Source organism: Aspergillus niger, assembly GCF_000002855.4.
Source record: "Aspergillus niger supercontig An03".
Classification (NCBI taxonomy): Eukaryota; Fungi; Ascomycota; class Eurotiomycetes; order Eurotiales; family Aspergillaceae; genus Aspergillus; species Aspergillus niger.
Genome location: NT_166520.1, coordinates 662,309 through 681,923, shown reverse-complemented (window position 1 = coordinate 681,923; position 19,615 = coordinate 662,309). Strand labels below are relative to the sequence as shown.

Below are 19,615 nucleotides of genomic sequence, written 5' to 3'. Positions count from 1 at the left end.
AGTAGTAGTAGTAGTAGTAGTAGTTGTTGTTGTTTATTCATACGCTGACCCCTCGTCGGAGCGATTTGCAGGTATCCAATATATAGCTATCTCTAAATACGTGTCTTCGCTGTAAACTACTTCTTTCCTGACGAATCTGGAGCCTCGCCGAGGCCTGTGATTGTTCTCTTCCTCGCCACCTTGCCATAAGGGGAAGGTTTGGGTACTATTATAGGAATTAATTCCATTGTTGTGGTAATTGTGGTGCCGGCGATGGGAATTACCCACCACCTCCAAAAAGCAAGTGACCCAATCCCGCATTTTTGGAAGTTGCCTTGAAGCGCTTACAACTACGCCACCGCTACCGGTGACCAAATATAGTATTTGTGAAAGGAGATCACGTGATCTCGGACCTAGCCACCTAGTCACCTCCTCGCGTAGTTAGCTAGCTAGCACACATACGCAATATCATCCATATTGCTGTCACAGTATTATGCACAACCACCTTGCCTACCCCAGACTCTTCCCGAATCCTTTCCCAAAACCTAACACCTGTATTAGTCTGTATATAGTTAGCCTGGGAATTAAGATTCTTGGCAGGTACCGATTTGTCTTGTAATTTGCCAAAATTACACCCAATATTACGGGAGGCGTAAAGCCCATACAGAATTCTAGATGCTTCGGTCTTGGGTGACTCGGGCACATGCCACTGAGATGGGGCAATTTGTCAATATCTGAAAGTCTTCACTCTCCCCTGCCTAAATCTAGCGCTGCAGAATTGTCCGAACCAGGAACCCAAGGGCTGCGGACTCGACAGAACAGGCTGAGGTAGCGAAACTGGTGTTGATCGCAATAATCCTACCTGGCCTGCCAGCTGAAGCCTTTCCTGACACGAGAGCACGCATTAGTCGTAAGGCTGACAGCGAATGACACTAATTGTAAGTTGGTCGAAGCCGTTGTCACTTTTGACATGCAGTCCTTTACAGGACTAAGTCATCTTTTTCAAAAGGCTGAAGATACTATTTGTAGTAAGTGCGCAACCCTCCGACACTGCTCTGGCCTTCACTCAGAACATCTGGCTGTGATATACTAAGTCTTGAGTACTTTGAGGGAGCGGCGCAGGAAAAATGACGAAATCGGCGAGACGTGGTGGCAGCATTGGCTCTATTAGCTCGGCCCGAAGGTCATGTCGAATGGTTCCGTGACCCGCCCATGGTTCCGCTCCGGAAGAACATACACAGTAAGGACAAAAGATGAAGTGACTTGGTAAAGGCAGTTTGTTACGTTATGCTGTTAGGTGATTGAAATAAGAGTCACTGCCATTAAGGAGGACATGCAGAAACAATGGTTTTGGGGTAGATGTGACATATCTCAATTGAGCCCTCATTTAACCAATAATAAGTTCCTTCTTGCCGCTGTGACCCCGCATTAGTCATTCTGGCCTAGCCAGCTGGCCTTGCATCAGAACGACCATCAACTTGCACTGGAAGAAACTTCTTCTCCCATCCCCAACAACCCAGTGGAGAGTACGAGAACTGCTTGCTGCTATTGGCTTTCTTGTTAACATTCTGGCTCACAATGACTTCTGGATCGGCTTATGCAGGTTGGATACATGGAGCGTTTATGGTAAGTATCTAGTCTGAACAGACAAAAAAGCGCACGACATCTAATGAAGGTTAAGAAAGTAAGTAGTTTGTCAAGGAGTAGGATAGGCTGATGAATAATAAAGCTCTGCGTTTGCTTCAGGAGGTAAGTCAAACCCATATAAGAGTATATTAGATGCGGTAATAACTGACAGGGATATAATATAGAACGTAAGTCAGCCTTCTACAGAAGAGTACATTAGATGCGGTAATAGTTGACAGGAATATGATATTGGTATAGATGGTAAGTCAGCCTTCCACTGAAGAATACATTGGATACGGTAATGACTGAGAGATGATATTGGTATAGAGAGTAAGTCAGTCTTTCACGGAAGAGTACATTAGATGCAGTAATGGCTGATAGAGATAATATTGGTATAGTGGGTAAGTCAGTCTTCTACGGAAGAGTATATCAGATGCGGTAATGGCTGACAGGAATATGATATTAATATAGGATGTAAGTCAGTCTTCTACGGAAGAGTATATCAGATGCGGTAATGGCTGACAGGAATATAATATTGGTATAGACAGTAAGTCAGTCTTCCACAGAAGAGTACATGAGATGCGGTAATGGCTGACAGGAATATAATATTAATGTAGACAGTGAGTCAGCCTTCCACGGAAGAATATATCAGATGCGGTAATAGCTGACAGAGATAATATTGGTATAGATAGTAAGTCAGCCTTCTACAGAAGAGTACATGAGATGCGGTAATAACTGACAGGAATATGATATTGGTATAGAGAGTAAGTCAGTCTTCTACAGAAGAGTACATCAGATGCAGTAATAGCTGACAGAGATGATATTGGTATAGATAGTAAGTCAGCCTTCCACGGAAGAGCATATCAGATGCAGTAATAGCTGACAGAGATGATATTGGTATAGATAGTAAGTCAGCCTTCCACGGAAGAGTATATCAGATGCAGTAATAGCTGACAGAAATAATATTGGTCTAGTGGGTAAGTAGGGCCTGTCTTCAAAAAGATAATGGCTGCTATGGCTGTCCTCTATCCCTTTCTGTGTTGTTTATTATCATATCAGAATCGATGGTCGTTCGAAACTGGAACTGCTTCTGAAATCACGGAGCTCATTGCTGGTTGTAACAATGAATCCGTCCTCGGGAGATGCACGCTGCTCCGCCATCTAAAAACCACTTTCAGAGTATGTGTATATTTCATACTTCAAAACCGAGATATTCTGACTTTATGCAAGCAGTATGATCGTTCTGAAAAAGATTCTGAAAATATTAGCCATTACTTGGTCCACCGAGCCATAGATGATGCATATATCAGTATAGACCGACGCCAGTCTTCCACTTTGCATATCCCAAGCTACTCAGGTAAACAGGCCCTTTTCTTTGGCCCCTTCCTCTCTTATTAATTTAAAATTTATGGACAGACCTGCAAAAAGAATACAAAGAATCAGGATATACCCATCCTTTGCGGATTATAAATCGCTTTGATTTGCTTCGTCAGTGGCTTAAGGTGTGTGACAAGAAGCATGCATGCCTTGACGGTGAACGTCAGGTCTGGCCAAAACGAGTTATATTTGTGGGAACAGAGCATTCAAATCAGCTGCAACTCAAACTGTCAGCAGATATAGAACACCCGTTTGATTATATATCGTTATCGCACTGCTGGGGCACACCGACCAATGAGGAGAAGGAACGATTCTGTACCACGCCTAAGAATTACAATGAACGATTGAGGGGGTTCGGCTATTACAGCCTTCCAAAAGTCTTCCAAGACGCTATCACAGTAACCCGAGAACTTAACAAGCAGTATCTTTGGATTGATGCTCTTTGCATCATTCAAGGAGATGACAACGATTGGAAGAAGGAAGGTGTGAGAATGGAAGAAGTATATTCCTCTGCATACTGCACTATTGCGTCAAGTTCAGCATCAAGTTGGTGTGAAGGCTTCCTTCATCGCAGTCAGCAATGCAGTCTATCAGAGGGAGCCAGTTCTAATGAAAAGAATATTAATGACTTCCGTGAGCTTGTTGATAAAGGTCAACTGCATACAAGAGCCTGGGCGTTGCAAGAAAGAGCGCTTTCTCGCCGAACCATCTATTTTACTGCACAACAGACGTACTGGGAGTGTTATTATGGCGTTTGTTGCGAGAATTTCGGCATAATAACATGGTAAGTTCACCTTACATTGGATGAAACTTGGTTAACACTAATGATGCTAGTCCTGTTACCAGAGGATATCTGCTTGACCCACAATTTCCTAAACTCCTCTTAAATTCAGGTTATACATCGACAGCATTATTTGTCCAAGAGCTTATCACTGACTACTCTTGTCGTGATCTTACCTATCCAGAAAAAGACAAGGTCATTGCTTTTTCCAGCATAGCTAAGCGTATTGCAGAAGCTTTGTCTACTGAAGTCAGCTTCGGAGTCTTTCATTGCATGTTACCTCGGCTCCTCTTGTGGAAGCAGGCTGGCAAGCATTTGGTTCCCATATATTACAAGGACAAAAGCGTGCCGTCATGGTCTTGGATGTTCTATAATGGGAAGGTTGACTTTTTGACGCGTTCAACTCTCCTGGTTCCACAATTTCAAAGCCTAAACTTCGACGACTCAATGCGCAGCATCAACATCGAAGTTCGAGAATTTGAGTATCACCATATGTCACGAAGGGATAGAGAGTATATAATCTACGCTGATACCGGGGAAATCGGCTCCCTATATTTCGACATGGATTCGGCGGCTGAGATTGAGCCTCGGAACTGTGTCGTCATCGCAATGAGTCAATATGACAATGAGGATGATTCTAACAAGGAATACTATATACTTGCAGTACAAAAAACATCGGGAGAGGAAGAGTATGAAAGGCTGGGAGTTGGGCGAGTGCGAGCAGGCTATGTCTCGAAAGGAAGTACTTCTGGGAAGCTTCTATGACCCGGCCGTTTCTCTCTTTTCCCTGTCATTGGATATTAGCAGCCCGATAGTACGAAGACACTGTTATTACTGAAGTTGAACAACCGGAGCGGGATTTAGACAAAGTTTCTGGTCTTCAGCAGATAGTTAGACAAAAGACAGATTATCAGAGGTATTTTGAGTTAGTACTGCATCTCATTTCTGCTTGTCATGCTGTCATGAAGATCTCACTTGCTCTGGGGTATATCAACGGTTAGGGTCTCTCCTATATAATAATAAGAGCATGGTATAATCAAATCATTTCTTTTTCAGTTCGCCGTCTCTTATAATTCCCGTGCAGAAGAGGCCTGGGTCATAAGGCTCATTCGCGATTCTTCTCTTGTTGAACTGTCTCTTTGAACCCACCAGTCGAGGAAAACGCCCGGCTTACCCTGCTAGTTGCTACATGGAGGCCAAACACGTCCCGTAGAAACTGCCATTCCGCCTAGGTACAACGATCTGCAGGAGCTATTCGCCTAGAGTCTTCAGCATGGTTGCTGTCATTAATCTCACAGGCCTAACTTATGTTTGGGAGTTTTATGACCGCCTACTTCCTGCGCTCGGCAGCTTCACTGGCTTTCGAGATTGACATGCCGCGACTGACTGCATATCACAGATAAGCTAAATCTGTGCTGGCGATAGGTGGGGAGACATTGTTCTAATATTCTCTGCACCACGGTATAGGAACTCTGAGGAGGCTTCAGGGAAGAACCGAAAAATAATGGTACTAATGCGGATACTTAAGCGTTGTTCCGGCCATGGAAGCTTCTAGGTTTCTGTAATAAGTTTACACGTACCGTAACAACAATGAAGTATGGTGATTATACTTACAAAACGGAACCAATGGTGCCAAGGATTCTAGTTACAAATTAAAGGTATTAGGACTAGCGCAGGAAGGCTAGGGATTGGGAAAGAAGGTGAGCGTCAAGGGGTAGGCATGGTGGTTTTGCAAACTACTGTAATAATTTCCTTCCAGTCCATCTCCCCAATAGAGCTCAGTAACTACCTCATCGTGGAGCCAGAACAGCCAACATTTAGAGGCTACAATCCAGCTGAAGTTTGAAAAGAGCCAAACGTTCAGAAGATATGTATACATTCATGGGGGTTTCATTTCCTGAAACGGATGCTAGTTATCCTCCATGAGTCAACGCCGCGTGAGGGAGGATACTATAGTACATGAGGCGCTACCGCCTTTTTAACACCCTGCCTGAGGTGTAAAGTTACTGCCTCAGGCTGTAACAATTGACACGGTAGGCGGTAGGGCTTCTGCCTGTACCAAAAACAAGACTTACCTACGAAGGTAGGCGGCAGGGTGTGGCGTGAGCGAAGGCTGGCCGGTGTCGACTGCTTAGGCAGCGTGAGCTCCATCCGCCCCCATCAGGTCGTAAGTGCCAGAAGTGGTGCAAAATTCAGTCTATGCTATTCATCCGCACGAATAGGTAAGGGACTAATAGCGAGCCTTCTTCGACAGAGGGGATTCTATGGGGTTTGGGAGGCTATACTCCTTTCGTTGCACTCCTCCGAGCCTATCGGTCAGTCAGTATTGGTCTGTTGGTCTGTCTCAGACGGCCTTGCTGACTAGCTTCCGGGAACCAGTATACCCTCTTAGAGGCACGGTTGTTTTACCATTGCCAGGGCGAAGATCCCAAGGGCTTTTCTAAATGGCCCCCAGCGCCTTACGGTCGGGTCCGCACGTGGACTGGTTCTGAGCGTATAAATCGCCCCCAGTCAATGATAATCCTATGTATGGTGCAATCATGATTATTGCATTCATACTAACGTGGTTCCCGCCCCAGTCGGCCACCAATCTAACTCTATACAAGAAGATGCAATCTTCAGGATGACAAAAATTCAGTCGTATATTTCCAACCCCATCTATCCTAATCATACTTCGGTCTCATACATGCTTGAATGATATTGAGCACTGTATGCCTTCTAGCTGTCAGTATACGATACAACAGTACCATTTACCGCATGGACGTTCCGAAAGTATTGAACTCCACCGGCATTGCTTCCAAAGACATCGAACGTTTCACCATACGAGACCGAACTCTCATCGTCAGAGGGTTCATAATAATACGCTGTTCCATGTTGTTCTGTATGCAGATCCAAAGACCCGGAGGTAAAAGTATAAGTCGAGACCCCGAGCCCACCGGTCGACTCGATATCTAGGCCTCTGCGGATCCAGGCACTAATGGAAAGTCCATCTTCGAGTCCATACGTCGTGTTACAAATCAGCGGATACTCGAACGTGACCTCGTTCGTAGTTCTGTTTCCAGTAAGCTGAGCGATCGTGTTAGAGCCGAAGGTCTGTTGATTGTTTTTCTGGCTCAATCCTTGCTGGTTCAGATATCCGTAGTTCGAGTATGAGAGGTTTTGACTCCATGAATATTCAGAAGACTTCACTGTCAATGTTCTTTCCGCCACGACAGAGTATGCCAATGTTTCGTTTGTCCCGTTCCGACTCTGGACAAGATTCCGCGTAACGGCGAATGTTGGCGTCGGGGCGTTCACCTCGGGCGCCTGGCCGGTTGCGATTTGAGACATGGAGTCGTCCAAGTAAAGGAATATAGTGCCGGTGACCACCCAGTAGGAGCCAACTGTGTCGGCGAAAGTCACTGTTCCGTCATCTGCGACACTCAAGCCTGTAACTCTGATCTCGAAAGAATGCGACTTGTTATCCTTGAGCAAGGGAAGGAAGGGTGTGATATCGATCTCAGGTTGGCGTAGGTCAAAAGCATCAATTCCCACAATAGGACGCCAGAACCCTGGAGCGACACCGCCGGTGAAGATTATGGGAAACGGCCAGTCCACGCCAGCAAGGACGCCGTCGATATAAAGCTGGACTTCACGGAATGGGGAGTACCCGTACAGCTCACCAATGGTATTGTCGAAGGTCCACTCATCGGCAGAGAGAACGTTGGACCACCAGAATTCTTCCTCTGACTGGCCACATGCAGAAATAGACACAACTGCACGGGATGCTGTCGGAGGGATTTGATAGAGCACCGTGGCATTGTCAGATGGAAGCTCAAAGTCACTTGATGCATTTTGTGCGGATTTGCGCGCAGATATTGGAAGAATAATATCAGGGGTTCTGACATTGCCCTCATACGAGAAATACGCCGTTAGAGTGGTATTGAAAGATCCGGTGTAGACATCAGTAATGATGTTTCCAAGATCAAAGATCAATTTCTGTTTTTCTTTCCACAGTACGTTGAACTGAGACATGTCTTTGATATAGGTCCAGATGATTCCGTTGGTCGTTGGTTCAGCAGTTGATGTTCGGAACACCTCTGTGTCCCCTAAGTACATAAGCGCCAGGCGATCATACTGTGTGCCCTTGGAAGTGACAGTGAGATTGAGGCGAACGGTGTCAAAGGTACAATTCGGTGGCTCGTAGATCCCTGGTTCATATTTAGCTTATGAACTCATCGGATCATCTGCCCAGCACTGTTTCTCTCCTACCGACGTATGGTTCCCCATAGCTATAGCCGAAGACATGGTCCATCAGGAGGATTGCCTCATTGCAACCAACGCTCCCATGGCCTGTCGGGACGGGCTGGTATACCTCGAAGACCTCTAGAACAGCCCGCACTGGGGAAAATAGTAGAGACACCAGGTAGAATGGGACACTGAAAGAGACCAGCATGATTGCGGCTATTCCTGCAGGTTATGCCTACTCCGATCGATTCCTCCTGCTCGTCTGCGTTTCTGGAACGAATTCCCTCCGAGTTTAGGGGGAAGAAGTGATACAATACTCAGTTGATGTTGCGACTGTCGGAAACTTCACGTGGGCGACGCAAGTATGTACTGTAAGCCCTTGAGAAAGCCCCAATGCACAAGAGAGATGCACGAAGTGCTAGTAGGGTAGCCAGATATAGTACGGACGCCTATGAATGAGTGCAGTACAACGCCCATGGTTGACACCCCAGGGGGTCGGGAAGGGTATTTGTACGAGTCCATGGCGTATAATACATTATGTAACTAGCTGTGTTTTCTAGAGTGATAAGTGTCCGTATTGACCGTGCTCTGCATGCATAGATTTGTTTAGCGTGCTTCCTATTAACGGTGTGCAACTAGGCCTGATAGTCATGGGTCAAACGATGGTAGTTCTGACGATATTGATGGTATCATACCTGTAACCAAGCATAGTGCTATGGGGTGATGTATCGCCAGTCACACTTGAAGAAATCCTGTGCTAATTGAATCAAGCATTATCGTCGGCTATCTAGATGGCAGGGAATGTAGGATGCAATTGCCCCTTGTTCTTGCTGTGAGCCGATGATAAGCTGCAGAAAGACATGGAAGGCCATTGGAGCGGCGCAGACGCGAGGAGTTGATTACCGAAGAGTGGACCAAGAAAACCTGGTGAATACAGGAACGAAGAGTATGCCAGGCCAATCATTGCCCGATTGTAAATGAGCGTGTTTCCCCCCTCTTTTTAACCCCGACGGACCCCGCCGGCCCCTGAGTATTTCATGGCTTGTATGACACCGAATTGCTCTTCCCCCCGGCCCCTTCATTTCCCTTATCATTGGAATCGCATGGTTCGTAATATCCCCACCCTTCTTCGGCAGGAATTGTTTAGGCGAGCAGCCGGTCCAATGCAGACAGCCAGCTAGTAGTAGTAGTAGTAGTAGTAGTAGTAGTAGTAGTAGTAGTAGTAGTAGTAGTAGTAGTAGTAGTAGTAGTAGTAGTAGTAGTAAAATAATACATGTTGCGAAACCGCATCATATCACTTCGCGGCTTGGTTCATTCATCCATGCCTACATCACTGCCGCCGGCCATCGGCTAGGTAGGAGTCCCATTCCACAATGTATCTACTACACCTCGGAAGAGAACAAAGAAAAACAATGATTACAGAAGTCACCGCATCGCTAAATATACAAGTGGAAACAGAAGATCAGCCACCTGTTCCTTACCCCGCCATATTTCTCGGCGGTAAGGAGACATAGTGGGAAGTTTATATATGGGAAGTGTCATCTTGAAGGCGACAGACAAGGCATGTTAATCCGGCCGGGTTGGCCGGAAAGCCCACAGGATGACGGGTTCACATGAAAAGACGCCAAGCACCAAGAATCAGAGCAGCGGTACCAGTGCATACGCCCCTAGGAAAGATCTGTCAGCATTGTATACCATGGAGTGTCGGATGCCGCTTACATGAGCCATTGTAACGTGGAGAACTTGACAGCCTCTACACGCTCTCTCAGCCCAGCCACTTCCTGCTCAATTCTCGTTTCGGTCTCCTTTATACGCATTTCTTGGCCATTGGCTTCTTCCCGGATACGACCTTTCTCCAGATTCAGATCAAGACGCACCGATGCCTGCGTGCGACCGATCTCATCGCGTAGACGCGAGTTGAGTTTGGCGAGATCAGCGGCGATCTTTTCGTGCGACGAGCGAGTCAATTGCGCTTCGGTAGAATCTGCGTTGAGGAGCTCGGAGCGGAGTTTGGCAAAGTCGACTTTCTGTGTGTAGGCTGATCGTTCCGTGTCTGTAGAGATGGACTTAGAATGTAAATGCTCTTGGGTTATAACATGCATGGATATGAAAGACTACCCCAGGCGCAGAAACGCATATATCACAGGAGCGACTAACCTTCCCGAAGCACCATTGTGCGGGTCAAGTTCTGGATGGATTCCTGAATGACGTCGTTCAGAACCCGCATCATGGCAACAGCCTGCTCTTCGCTAAACCCCTCGTCTTTCAATCGCTGGACGAATTTCAACGTATCAAAGTGATGGTCGCGCTGGCGCGAAGCGGAAGCATGGAAAGCTCTCCGAGCAGGAGTGAATACGGCGACATAGACACCGTTATGCCGGATGGGGTTTCCGAGGGGTGCGGCTGGTTGACTGGTCGGCTTGGTTGTGGAAGGGAACCGTCTTGCGATCGATGATGTGCCTAGATCTCGGGATGTTGCGGGGACTATTAAGCGAGTAGCGGACCGGGAAGTCGAAGTATGCAGTTGTCGTCCGACAGAAATCCAGCCCCGTACCATATGTTGCTTTTGTTGGCGCTTCGCTGGTAGGGCAGTAGTCTGGGGAGAAGTGATAGTAGTACGGGCAGAGGAGCCGTTCCAAGTCAGACGGGGAATAAGGGAACGGGGCACCTCTGTCACAGATTTCTGGGGCGCCATGGCTCTCAGCTACTGAAGGCGTGAGCTAGGCAGCGAGGAATATAGTATGAGAAGAGATCCGGCCACAAGCCGTGAGGAAAGTCAAGGTGATCGAGTTGGAGTTTGATGTTGTTAGATGATCGGGTTGCAGCTCGGCGTGAGTGTAACTCCGCATGGTCTAACATTCTGCCAGTCGCCTCACCGCCCAGTTCAAGATCTCTTGATGTCTTTCCACGTGACTAGTCACATGATCTAGTCAGCCGTTTGTGGCGGGCGAGAGTGACTGATGCAGCAGGCGGCAGACCTAAAGGGCGATAGTGAGGTGAAGCTGGTGCCGAAGGCGGGTCATTCACCGATGTTGGAGGATGCGATGACATCTACAGAAGTGGTGAATGAGTACCTACTCTAGAAGCGGCTGATGTACAGAGCTGTTATGTATATAGGTGATCAGCAATAATGGTACAATGTCGGAAAATTGCTGACATCAGAGGTGTAGGGTCAAGCTTATCTTCCCCTCTTCTCATATCCTTACATTGTAATACTTCCCTGGTACTATGTCCCATTCTTCAACCTCTACTCTCTACATTATCCATCTGATAGTATATGAATCTGTAATAACCAAGCAAAATTAATCGTAATTCGCGTTACCAGACAAGAGTATCTAACATGAGGGGAGAAAGGAAGAAGTGTAGGGGAGAACATGGGAGACCACGGATAAGCGAGCATACCAAGCGAGACAATCAAAGCAATCAGAACTATGCCACATGATTTTGCACGCCGCTCGGCATCACACTGGTTTCGTGTAACATCTTTACTATCATTTCAAATCAAGCTTGAGAAGTAATTGAAAGGATCAACATCAGAGATGCATTCATAAATAGAAAGAGAGAAATATAAAAGAAACAAATGATTGATAAGCGGGTCAGATAGGTTTGAGAAAAGAGAGATAACAAAGTTGGAAAACTATTTGTCGTCAGCGACAGGACTGTGCACGCGAACGTATAAGACTTCGAGTCTGACGCCTTAACCGCTCGTCCACACTGACTTTATGCTCTAAATTTTGATACAATCAACAAATGTTATATACTATATTATCACGCAACGCAAAAGATCATACAGTATTTGGCTCTCCTGTCCATCCCGCGCAGAAATTATGACAGGGGTGTGTACAGTGTGTACAGTGTGTCCGGATACCGGTGTCACTACTTACTCTTTTTGATTGGTTCAGCAACCCTGACCCGAAACCGCACTAAACTATGTTTGGATGAGGAGGAAAATCTTTAATCCGCAGCTGTATGGTAAATTGCTATCTATACCATGACGAAATACTGTATTAATGACTAAGCTCCACGTGCCTCTAACCCATACTCCACGTGCCAAACACATTTTACCAACACCGTACTAACACTTGGTTACTGCTTGCAATTCAAGCAACGCAATGGCTCCCAATCTAGCTCAATCGACGCTTGACCTCATCCACGACATGCTGGTCAGCGGTGAATTAACCACATCACAAATGGCTAGAACCGCTAATTGCAGTAAACGCGCAATATTCCGACTCCGCTCTAATCTTCGATTGTTTGGCACTCTCAAAGCCCCTCCGATAAAAGGCGGACGCCCGCGGAAGTTGACTCCACCAATGCTAGAAACCCTTTGCGATCATCTAATAGAAAAGCCAGGTCTGTACCTGCACGAAATGGAACTCTTTCTGCTGGAAGAATCTGACATACGTGTGCCGAAGTCTACTATCAGTGATACTCTCCGCCAGTCCGGTTGGTCTAGAAAGGAATGTCGGCAGCAAGCGAGAGAACTAAATGCCGATTTACGTGATGATTATATGCATCTGATTTCGGAATTCCAGTCGTTCCACTTGGTTTATGTGGACGAGTCTGGATGCGACAAAAGAACAGGCTTTCGAAGAAGCGGGTGGTCTCCGAGTGGTACAACACCGGTTCAGGTGTCAAGATTTCATCGGGATCAGCGCTACCAAATACTCCCTGCTTACGTACAGGACGGTGCTATACTTGCTAGAGTTTTTCGAGGCTCAACTGATGCATCATTCTTTGAGGATTTTATCGAAGAACTACTTCAGCATTGCGGGAAGTGGCCCGAGCCCAAATCTGTACTTGTGATGGATAATGCGTCCTTTCACCGTTCTGGTAAGATAGAGCAATTGTGCTGCGAAAAGGGTGTCAAGTTCGTATATTTGCCGCCCTATTCACCGGACCTAAACCCCATAGAGGAGTTCTTTGCCGAGCTTAAGGCTTTTATTCGGCGGAATTGGCAGGCGTACGAGGATAATACGGAGCAGGGGTTCACAGCATTCTTGGAGTGGTGCGTTGATAAGGTGGGAGCAAAGCAGCAAAGTGCCGAGGGTCATTTTCGGCATGCAGGGCTGACTATTGAGTATCCATATGAGACGTTCTAAGGTGCAGTAGGCTACTTGGCGAGAGATTCGTACAGCATTGTTGACTAGGCGTCTTACTAGATATGGCTATTGTAGTATATTAGATACTTAGCCGGCTACACGAGTCATAACAAAAAGTATATTTTACATGTTACAGCTTTGCCATCACGATTGCATCTCCTGCACCCATTCATTGATTTCAGTGACAAACCGGCGTGCAGCCCCCAGTTTCACGCCTTGGTTGATAAAAAAGCCAGGATCTTGATCTTGGTAAATCTGCTTCAGGTCAAGGCAGTTGTTCAAGGCTATATCACGTGCCTTTATAATATTGTCTTTGAAACTTTCAGTATTCACTCGCGAGAGTTGCCATGCAGCGTAGTTCTCTACTGCTACTTCCAACGGACCGGGGACATTGATAGAACTACTAAGCGGTGAGGAATTCAGTGCCGGTGGTTCCGCAGCAGCTGGTGGGGATATAGCCGTCGACCGAGGCGGTGGCGTGGGGAGGACGTTGATATTGATTGGAAATGGGATCCACTTGCAGGATGCCCAGGGACCATCTGTCGTTGTTCCAGCCGCTGCTGCTCCTCGGCATATAATTGCTCACGGATGTTGTCGGGCACATCATCGTGGCATTCAATGACACCCCCCTTCTGCTCCACATACCTAACCAGCTTCCTTAAATAATGTGTGCGCAATCTATAATGCTTTTTCCCGACTGGATTATTCCAGTAATATTGCGATTCGAGGCGGCACAGAGAGCCAGGACAGCGCATTACTCTGTACATATCCCGCCAAGTCGAGGGCTGCCCGGAAACCTGTTCCGCGTCAATCTCGGCGTATCGTACATGGAGTATTCTTCTGGTCACTGAGGTTTGCCCTCTTTTGTCAGCGCCATTCGAAGGCTGGTCGGAACTTAGATAATCAATCGAGATACAGAGCCTAAGCCTTTTACCTTGCTGAAATAGGTTTCCCACATCGTGAGCTGCTTTTGGATAGTTGTCCAGTCAACATCAGTTTTCTCAAAGCGCTTGACGAGATCGCGCTGTGAGCGATAATTTACAGAGACCACTACTGCAGTGTCGTCTAGTCTCACCCGTCGGTTACGAGCTGTCTTCCGACGTAGTAGATCTTCCGCTTTCTGCTTTTTTCCTGATCAGTAGGAGTTGGGATCCAAACCCAGATCTTGTTCCGTATCCTTCGCTACCATGCGGTTGTTGAGAGGTACTCTCCATTTAATCGCATATCGGACCATTAAATATTGTTCGTCGTCATCTATTCCTGCAGTATCCCACTCCGTGTCTCGGATATACTCTTGAAGCGGCGAATGGCGCAAGGGCGTGAAGCTTCGACGTCCACGACTAGAGAACAGGTTGTACCCGGACGGCGTGCCAGCGCGGCTAAAGATTCCAGGAGTGGGAGTACGGAGTGCGTTCGCCTGGAACAAGCTAACGCGCTGAAGAGGCGGTTTCATTCATCAGGCTAAATGCCATGTCAGCAAGGCAACATATCCCGCCGAAGAGCCTAATCTTGGTAACGATGAACGGTTAGCTGGCTAGAGTGGTCCTTTACATGTCTAATCAAAGAACCAAGGATGTCTGCTGACAAGCTAAAATGATAATAAGCCGAGCAATATACACTGCAGTAAACAAGCCGTTCGTCTGTCAATGGCCCTTGTAAGGTACGATGGTGAAGAGGCAGGAGAGGCGTCGTCTGCGTGCCATGGATATGTTCCTGCTTGTTTAGTTTGCATGTAACTCAGTCACGGTGCGACCGGGCCGGGACGGTTCCAGTGCGTTCCAGGAGCACGTGGTTATATAATGTGTCACATTTGCCACGTGATAATACTCCACCAATAACTTTCGACGATTATCCTGTACGAGTGCAGACCTTGCTTGGGCCGAAGTTGGGTCCAAAAGATCTTGGCCCCGCACAGCCAACTTTCCTCTAGTCATTCTAATAACTCTTACAGTCCCTGAACAGGGAGCTTGCCAGATTTATATGATTTTGGCGCTAACTTCACCGGTCCACCTTTTTGAAACTACCTTCTTCTATTGTTGTGTTGCCAAGGACAAAAGGAGTGGGATGCGGATTGCTGCAAAGATAGATAGTTCGAAAATTCCTATCGTCCAATCAGATGGCGAATATGGCCGTGGCTGCCTAAATGCAAGCTGCATCCTTGTCCTTCAGCCGCACCACTTAGGCCATCGCCAAAATAACTGCTGGCGGACTTTAACCGGTGAGACTTCCTCTGCCATGCGCGTACTGAAGCCGTCCTTTGCAGCCTTTGCGCATTGATTTTTTCTCCTTTACTCTTCATCCTCAGGAAGTTATACAACACCTTTCCTATTACAAGCATCGTTACAATATCCACATTTAGGGCAGGAGGTATTTGGGCCGACTTGAACTATGCGTTTGCTCAATACGCAAGTGTCTGACAGGGGGAAATTCGCAATCCAAGAGTTCACGGATTATGAGTTACCGCCCTACGCTATTTTGTCACATACCTGGAGTAAAGAGGAAGTTACTTATCAGGAGATCAACGCGGCCGGTGCGAAGAAAAAGAGCGGATATGACAAAATCACACAATGCTGCTCAGTAGCTAGGGCGAGTGGGTACGAGTACGTCTGGATAGATACCTGTTGCATCGATAAGACAAGCAGTGCGGAGTTGTCCGAGGCAATCAACTCCATGTATCAATGGTACCAAAAGGCTGAGATATGCTACGCATATCTTGCGGACATACGATCTGAAGGCGAAATTGCCAAGAGTAAATGGCTTACCAGAGGCTGGACACTTCAAGAGCTGATCGCACCATCAAGGGTGGTATTCCTGAATGAGGAATGGAGAATGCTAGGAGATAAAGCACATCTCCAGGACAAAATTGCTGAATACACTGGCATTCCTCCCAGCATCTTGTCGGGAGAAGAAGATCTTGAAACGTCTAGCGTCGCGCAGAGAATGTCGTGGGCTGCGAAAAGACAGACGTCAAGAGTGGAAGACCGTGCTTATTCCCTAATGGGAATTTTTAGCGTCAATATGCCATTGATATATGGGGAAGGTGAGAATGCCTTTATCAGACTTCAGGAGGAAATCATGCGGATCTCAGACGATCAGAGTCTTTTCGCGTGGGGATCTTCTGATGATCGCGGCGGGCTTCTTGCCACTTCCCCTGACGCGTTCGCCCATTCCTACGACATTGTTAGATCCAATCCGTTTGGCACTCTTGACAACCCTTTCACTGTTAGTAGCAGAGGAGTTCAGTTAGATCTCGGCTTCAGAGGAATCGGAGGCGGAGGCCTAGGTCTCGCAATTCTTTCCTGTGCTAGAAAAACACGGCAAGATAATTTAATTGCCATATACCTACGAGACCTGTCTTTAAGTATGAATCTGTTCAAGAGGGTTCAGAGCAGATATCTTAAAGAAATCGACCCCAGAACCTTCCGACCAGCCCAATATCCTGTGAGAAGGCTTGTTGTCCAAGGCGGACGCAAGATGCTCATACAAAAGCGAATCACCGTAGAACAAGCCTGTATCTCTCAAGAACAGGTTTATCTCGTTGACGAGCTAAGACCACCAGAGCAACCCAGACAACCAGCAGCATTGTTAACGGACGCAAGAACAGGAGACGTGGATGGTGTATGGCTGCTTTTGACTCAAAGTGACGTCAAGATAGACATGACCGATCAGAACAGTCGAACACCACTACTACTGGCTGCAAAGAATGGACATGAAAAAATTGTCAAGATGCTTCTTGAGAAAGGCGCCGCAACTGAGGCTCAGGATTCGGGCAATCGGACACCACTATCACTGGCTGCAGAGAATGGGCATGAAGGAATCGTCAAGATACTTCTTGAGAAAGGCGCAGCCACTGAAAATGAGAATTTAGGCAGTTGGACACCACTATTAATGGCTGCAGAGAAAGGGCATGAAGGAATCATCAAGATGCTTCTGGAGAGAGGTGCTGCAACTGAAACTAAGAATCGGGATGGTCGGACACCACTATCAATAGCTTCAGCAAAGGGGCATGAAGGAATTGTCAATATACTTCTAGAGAAAGGTGCTGCTACTGAAATTCAGAAATCAGGCAGTCGAACACCACTATCACTGGCTGCAGAGAATGGGCATAAAGGAATTGTCAAAATGCTTCTCGACAGAGGCGCTGCAACTGAGACTGAGAATCGGGACGGTCGGACGCCATTATCATTGGCTGCAGAGAATGGGCATGAAGGAATTGTCAAGATACTTCTTGAGAAAGATGCTTCCACTGAGATTCATGATTGGAAAAGTCGGACACCTCTATTACTGGCTGCAGAGAAAGGATATGAAGGAATTGTCAAGATGCTTCTTGAGAAAGGCGCTGCTACTGAAATATATGATGGGAAACGTCAGACACCACTGCTACTGGCTACAGTTAATAGACATGAAGGAATCATCAGGATGCTTCTTGAGAACGGTGCTGCAACTGAGACTCAGGATTCAGGCAGTCGGATACCACTATTACTGGCTGCAGAGAAAGGATATGAAGAAATTGTCAAGATGCTTCTTGAAAGNAGGCGCTGCCACTGAGTCTCAGACTGGGAATGGTTGGACACCATTATCACTGGCGGCAGAGAAAGGATATGAAGGAATTGTCAGGATGCTTCTTGAAAGAGGCGCTACAATTGAAACTAAGAATAAGGAAGATCAGACACCACTGATACTGGCTTCAACAAGGGGGCATGAAGGAATTGTCAAGATGCTTCTCAACAGAGGTGCTACAATTGAAACTAAGAATAAGGAAGATCAGACACCACTGATATTGGCTTCAGCAAGGGGAAATGAAGAAATTATCAAGATGCTTCTTGAGAGAGGTGCTACAGTTGAAACTAAGGATAAGAAAGGTCAGACACCACTGATACTGGCTTCAGCATCAGGGCATGAAGGAATTATTAAGATGCTTCTTGAAAAAGGTGCTACAGTTGAAACTAAGGATAAGGAAGGTCAAACACCACTGATACTGGCTTCAGCAAGGGGGCATGAAGGAATTGTCAAGATGCTTCTTGAGAGAGGTGCTACAGTTGAAACTAAGGATAAGAAAGGTCAGACACCACTGATACTGGCTTCAGCAAGGGGGCATGAAGGAATTGTCAAGATGCTTCTTGAGAGAGGTGCTACAGTTGAAACTAAGGATAAGAAAGGTCAGACACCACTGATACTGGCTTCAGCATTGGGGCATGAAGGAATTGTCAAGATGCTTCTTGAGAGAGGTGCTACAATTAGAACTAGAAATAAGGAAGGTCAGACACCACTGATACTGGCTTCAGCATTGGGGTATGAAGGAATTGTCAAAATACTCTGTGAGAGAGGTCCTGCAATGTGATGGCGAGCGGCGTTCGGAGGCACGTGACTGGATCACATGGCGTAGTTCTGTTTGCTTTGTTTGTTTCGCTTCGTTCGCTTACCTTTGTTGTTTACACGCGTTCCCCCACATTTCCTTCTTTCCCTCCTCATGTTCGATATTCTAGTCTAGATGCACCAAATAAGACATATTTGATCGGCTCTCACACTTGCTCAGGCCGCGCCTGACCTCTGCGGAGGGGCCACGTGGTGAGGCAAGGTAGGCCGAGGTCTCACACTCGGGAGACTGAGGAGGTACGCAAAGGAGGCATACAAGTCTACTCAAATTCATCCCTGGCCACGAAGGGGGTCCGGGGAAATGAGCTAGGAGACAAAACCACTAGAAAGACGGCGGCGACCAAGACACAGAGGAGCAGGCTGACTGCGCTGACATTGGGGGTAAAGAGAACCGGGCGCTAACTAGCCAAGAAACTGTAGAAGAAGCATTGGAAATAGCAACCGTATTCCCGGATCAAGCAAGACATCTCTTAAGCTCTACAAGAGCGTCAGCGAGCCCAAGAGCTCCGCACTGATCCAGTTGCGCACGGGCCGAGTAGCCCTACATCACTGCCTGTACAAGGTGAGGGCGAAAAGGGGTATGTGAAGACAACAACAGCAAACCGGAGATATCCAAAACAGGACTAATGGCGGTGGCGGATGAACGTCCACCCGAGCAGTGGGTCAATACTAAAGTTATCAGCGATCACCCGGTTATCTAGGAGGCCCGCGTGGGTGGGTCCTCCGATAACTCTATCTAAACAACTCTTTTTTTTTTTTTTCAAAGATCTAGAACACTTGATGCAGGGGCAAGTGGCTTAAAGAAATTGACGGAAGGGCACCACCAGGCGTGGAGCCTGCGGCTTAATTTGACTCAACACGGGGAAACTCACCAGGTCCAGACAAAATAAGGATTGACAGATTGAGAGCTCTTTCTTGATCTTTTGGATGGTGGTGCATGGCCGTTCTTAGTTGGTGGAGTGATTTGTCTGCTTAATTGCGATAACGAACGAGACCTCGGCCCTTAAATAGCCCGGTCCGCATTTGCGGGCCGCTGGCTTCTTAGGGGGACTATCGGCTCAAGCCGATGGAAGTGCGCGGCAATAACAGGTCTGTGATGCCCTTAGATGTTCTGGGCCGCACGCGCGCTACACTGACAGGGCCAGCG

General features: G+C 47.1%; 5 protein-coding genes and 1 non-coding gene across 6 annotated transcripts in view; 4 read left to right on the top strand and 2 right to left on the bottom strand.

Annotated features, from left to right (window-relative positions):
• Positions 1–1,557: 1,557 nt before the first annotated feature.
• An03g03310 (uncharacterized protein) lies at positions 1,558–4,528 on the top strand (the record flags this gene model as incomplete). Its single annotated transcript, XM_059747009.1, has 12 exons — positions 1,558–1,605; positions 1,687–1,728; positions 1,845–1,866; positions 1,974–2,006; positions 2,270–2,296; positions 2,408–2,440; positions 2,479–2,511; positions 2,550–2,578; positions 2,665–2,784; positions 2,839–2,962; positions 3,022–3,766; positions 3,817–4,528. 12 exons carry the CDS (start codon positions 1,558–1,560, stop codon positions 4,526–4,528), a joined length of 1,968 nt encoding a protein of 655 aa, XP_059600281.1.
• A 1,953-nt stretch (positions 4,529–6,481) lies between these two features.
• An03g03300 (uncharacterized protein) lies at positions 6,482–8,198 on the bottom strand (the record flags this gene model as incomplete). The annotated part of the gene is made up of 2 exons (XM_001390176.3): positions 6,482–7,953; positions 8,015–8,198. 2 exons carry the CDS (start codon positions 8,196–8,198, stop codon positions 6,482–6,484), a joined length of 1,656 nt encoding a protein of 551 aa, XP_001390213.1.
• A 1,401-nt stretch (positions 8,199–9,599) lies between these two features.
• An03g03290 (uncharacterized protein) lies at positions 9,600–10,685 on the bottom strand (the record flags this gene model as incomplete). The annotated part of the gene is made up of 3 exons (XM_001390175.3): positions 9,600–9,657; positions 9,710–10,043; positions 10,148–10,685. The coding sequence occupies 3 exons, from the start codon at positions 10,683–10,685 to the stop codon at positions 9,600–9,602; spliced, it is 930 nt and encodes a 309-aa protein (XP_001390212.1).
• A 1,417-nt stretch (positions 10,686–12,102) lies between these two features.
• An03g03280 (uncharacterized protein) lies at positions 12,103–13,092 on the top strand (the record flags this gene model as incomplete). Its single annotated transcript, XM_059747007.1, has 2 exons — positions 12,103–12,342; positions 12,406–13,092. The coding sequence occupies 2 exons, from the start codon at positions 12,103–12,105 to the stop codon at positions 13,090–13,092; spliced, it is 927 nt and encodes a 308-aa protein (XP_059600280.1).
• Positions 13,093–15,156: 2,064 nt separating this feature from the next.
• An03g03270 (uncharacterized protein) lies at positions 15,157–18,433 on the top strand (the record flags this gene model as incomplete). The annotated part of the gene is made up of 3 exons (XM_001390173.3): positions 15,157–15,310; positions 15,503–17,527; positions 17,685–18,433. 3 exons carry the CDS (start codon positions 15,157–15,159, stop codon positions 18,431–18,433), a joined length of 2,928 nt encoding a protein of 975 aa, XP_001390210.3.
• Positions 18,434–19,264: 831 nt separating this feature from the next.
• 18S rRNA overlaps positions 19,265–19,615 on the top strand; it is a gene marked incomplete at both ends in the record, with an annotated part of 673 nt that continues 322 nt past the window's right edge. Inside the window, one exon of the ribosomal RNA XR_009468014.1 lies at positions 19,265–19,615. This exon is cut by the window's right edge and continues 322 nt beyond it. This is a non-coding gene — a ribosomal RNA (18S ribosomal RNA).